This window comes from Limulus polyphemus, unplaced genomic scaffold (assembly GCF_000517525.1).
Source record: "Limulus polyphemus unplaced genomic scaffold, Limulus_polyphemus-2.1.2 Scaffold1154, whole genome shotgun sequence".
Taxonomy (NCBI): domain Eukaryota; kingdom Metazoa; phylum Arthropoda; class Merostomata; order Xiphosura; family Limulidae; genus Limulus; species Limulus polyphemus.
The window spans coordinates 349,331-352,688 of NW_013666764.1; the positions used below are offsets into that span (position 1 = coordinate 349,331).

Genomic DNA, 3,358 nt, shown 5'->3' on the forward strand with positions numbered 1-3,358 from the left:
ACAAAAGTCACGTGCTCATAAGCTACTTTCACGACATATCTACTAAATGGTCGCTTATATCAAGCAGCTGGAGAACAAAACTGGTATTTGTGCTATTTACACACAAACACATGCCGGTTAAGTCGCCGAACGCAACACCTATGAATTTCTATATGATCAGGCTATGAAACTGTCGTCCTCGTAGGCTTACATTAACTGGTCTATGAAAAGCAAGTAGGGAAGGGTGTTGTGCTTTGATATGGCAGCCTTACACAGGAGTCTCTTACAATGGTAACTACAACACATGGTTATTGTCATTATGTACGGTCATCATATACAGCATGACCAGATGTAGTGACATAGACTATAACGACGTGGTGAGGCTCCAAAAATAGTTTTAAAACAACGTACTCAACACCTCTATAGTAAGTTACGTCTCACCTGTAGTATTCCATTAGAAACAACTTACTTATTTCTGGAGGACAAATCTACAAATTATTCACACCTGGTAAAAGATGTTCCTTACTGTTAGTTTTTTTTTATCATTTCTCAAGTAAGCAAAGCAGCACGTTTTATTCTCAGGGGAAAGGTAAATAGTAATGATCTAGTTTACGTGTTTGAGTAATTTAACGGTTTCTCTTACCTAGCTGGTCAATAGTTGGAGATAGAGACAACGTGACTGCGACAAGGACGACACTAGTTATCAAGATGAAAAGAGACACCGAACAGATGACAATGATGACCATCTTTCTTCGTCTCGTTCCCTCTTCCAATTGTATGTTTTCTTTGTCTTGCTCGTCTTCGAAATTCTTGGTGGATTTACTCGGGACTCTAGAAGATCGACGAGCTAAGTCTTCGACACGGGAGGATCGACGGCTACTACTGCTTGACCTGCGGTCAGTCCGAGGGACTTCATTTTCAGAATAAGAATTCTTCCTCTTGTCTCTTTTCACCGGTATCTGTTGGTTGGGAACTTTCACGGAATACCGGCGACCGTGATCATTTCCGTCAGACAGAGGAGCAAGAAAGTGACTGCTTCTGCTGCGGGACTTGTGGCCGCTACTTTCGTGACATTCTTTTCCGTCAACGTTTCTTTCTCCGACGTCCAAACTTGGAGACTTACATCGTTCCGCGCGTTTTTTTCTTCGGAGGGTCTTTTCTCCAGGACTACCGTGCAATGATACGAGCGACAGATTGGAAGGTGAATAGAAGCTACTAGAATGTGGGTGGTCTTCCCTTTCGCCACAACCCTCAACACGGACGACCACACCGTCGTTCATACGACTAGCGGAGATCGCAGGTGATGACAAGCCCAACGACGACTGACCCACTGAAAAGGACTTCCTAAACCCAGATTTCTCTCCTTCGTGCTCGGTTACGTGAATGACCACTACGTCTGGAGTCAGTGTACTGGAAAGTTCAGTCTCACTCAGACGTGGACAATGTTTACGACTCTCTCCATCCTGCATTCTCATCAAATATTAATTCTAATTGAAAAGTTCACTTGAAAAACAAAATGTTTTAAAGATTCGATCGAAAAAAAAACTGTATGAAAATCAATTTAGTAAAAGCTCGTATACCCTCTCAGCTTTTATTTTTCATTTATTATTTTCTAAGACACATCTTATAAGAGGATTATAATACGAAATCAAAAAAAAAAGGGGGGAAGCGTAACAACTCCGGAAGTTGACTCGCTTTCGCATCAATAACAGAGAAGCGTTTGAGGAGAATGGAGAAGAACGACACTGATATCGGACGATGCGTTGGGTATCTGTCTCCACTGCGCACGCTCAGAGCTAGAGAAAGCGCGGGTAACATCAGCAGGCAAGCTGTGATGGATAAGTAGGTGTTGGTTGTACACAGTACTGCCTTGTTGATCAATATGTGTTGGTTTTTACACAGCACTGTATATTTGATCATTAGATGGTGGTTGTACACAGTATTACATTGATATTCATCAGGTAGTGCTTGTAGTATTTATACACAGCACTATATTACGGTTATTAGTTATAGTTTGTATATAGAGCTACATTGAAAGGCACTAGGAACGAGTACAAGGATTACATTCCATCGTTCCCAATTCATCCCTGCAAAACAAAATTAAAGTTTCCAAATTTTTGGAACCTTATTGCCTTTGTTCGAGTGATAATATTTTTTCATTATTGCATAACAACAATAATCACTAACATTTTATCAATACTTCTTATTTATATATATATACATTCAATAAATATTGTTCACCCATTGAAGCTAGAAGTTGTGTTATTCGTATCTTTGGATCCTCTATTGTTGCAAGTCAAATAGTTGAAATGAAATTTAAAAATATTTTAAAACATGCAAATTGAGTACGTACTTAAAGCTGTAGTGTTGTGTAATGTCTTCAAGGTAAGCTCGTGCGTTTAAAAATACTCGCAGGTCATTAGCCGAAGAAGGTTTCTTCACAGAAATAAACGTCGTCCTCATCAAAACTCCGAACAAATGTTACCTAAAAATAATTCAATAAGTTGTTTTATTGTTTCAGAATTTCGCGCGAAATTACAAAAAGACTCTCTGCGCAAATTCGACCCAATTCTGACGTGATACAGAGAAGACAATTAATCAACAGCAGCCACCGGAAACTATTCTTGTTTGAACAAGCAGTGGGAGTTTACAGCCACTCTTATAGCGCACTCATGTCTCCAAAGAGCGGAGCAACTTTTCATTCTAACGACTAGGCCACCCCCAACCTAGGTTTATTTGTTTTTTGTTGGGATTTCGCGCAAACCTACTCGAGGGTTACCTGCACTAGCCGTCCCTAGTTTTTGAAGTAATTTAATAGAGGGAAGGCAGCTAGTCAACACCATTCACCGCCAACTCTTGGGCTACTCTTTTACCAACGAATAGTGGGACTTATCGTCAGTTTATAACACCCTCACGGTTGAAAGGGCGAGTATGATCCGTGAAAGGGGTTCGAACTTGCGACCCAAATATTGCGAGTCGAGCGCTCTAACCACCAGGTCATGGCAGGCTTGCCCAACCCAGAAATCAATAGTGATGACCACTCGGCTTTAACTGCCATTAAAAACCTAAAGTTTAGCATCTGTATGTACCTGATGAAGGAAGAGGTAATATGATCATGTGCCTCATTAGGTATCTAGCGCCAGCGTAACATAGTTATAGGAATATATTTGCAGGCTGAAAGTAATTATTGTGTAACATTATAACTCTATAAGTCACTGCCTAATGTGTGTGTGTGTCAGCTGCTTGAAATGTGTGTCCTCGCAACGACTGAATTAAATATGTTTAGCCTTTGGGAAAATTAATAGTTATTGCCAGTTATTTACAGCATTTCAGAACCGTTCTCTTGTGATTTAGGGTTAAATAATGCATATTGCTTGTT

General features: G+C 40.2%; 1 protein-coding gene across 2 annotated transcripts in view; it reads right to left on the reverse strand.

The window, feature by feature from the left end:
* The window catches only part of LOC111086504, a 67,699-nt gene extending 66,048 nt beyond the window's left edge, over positions 1 to 1,651 (reverse strand). Inside the window, exon 1 of one of the 2 annotated variants that reach the window (XM_022389634.1) lies at positions 623 to 1,635. In XM_022389634.1, the coding sequence (XP_022245342.1) occupies positions 623 to 1,454 (832 nt within the window). In that variant the 5' untranslated portion in view covers positions 1,455 to 1,635. Of the gene's footprint in view, positions 1 to 622 lie in introns of both variants that reach the window. The other variant, XM_022389635.1, reaches the window with a different exon arrangement.
* Between the last annotated feature and the right edge of the window lie 1,707 nt (positions 1,652 to 3,358).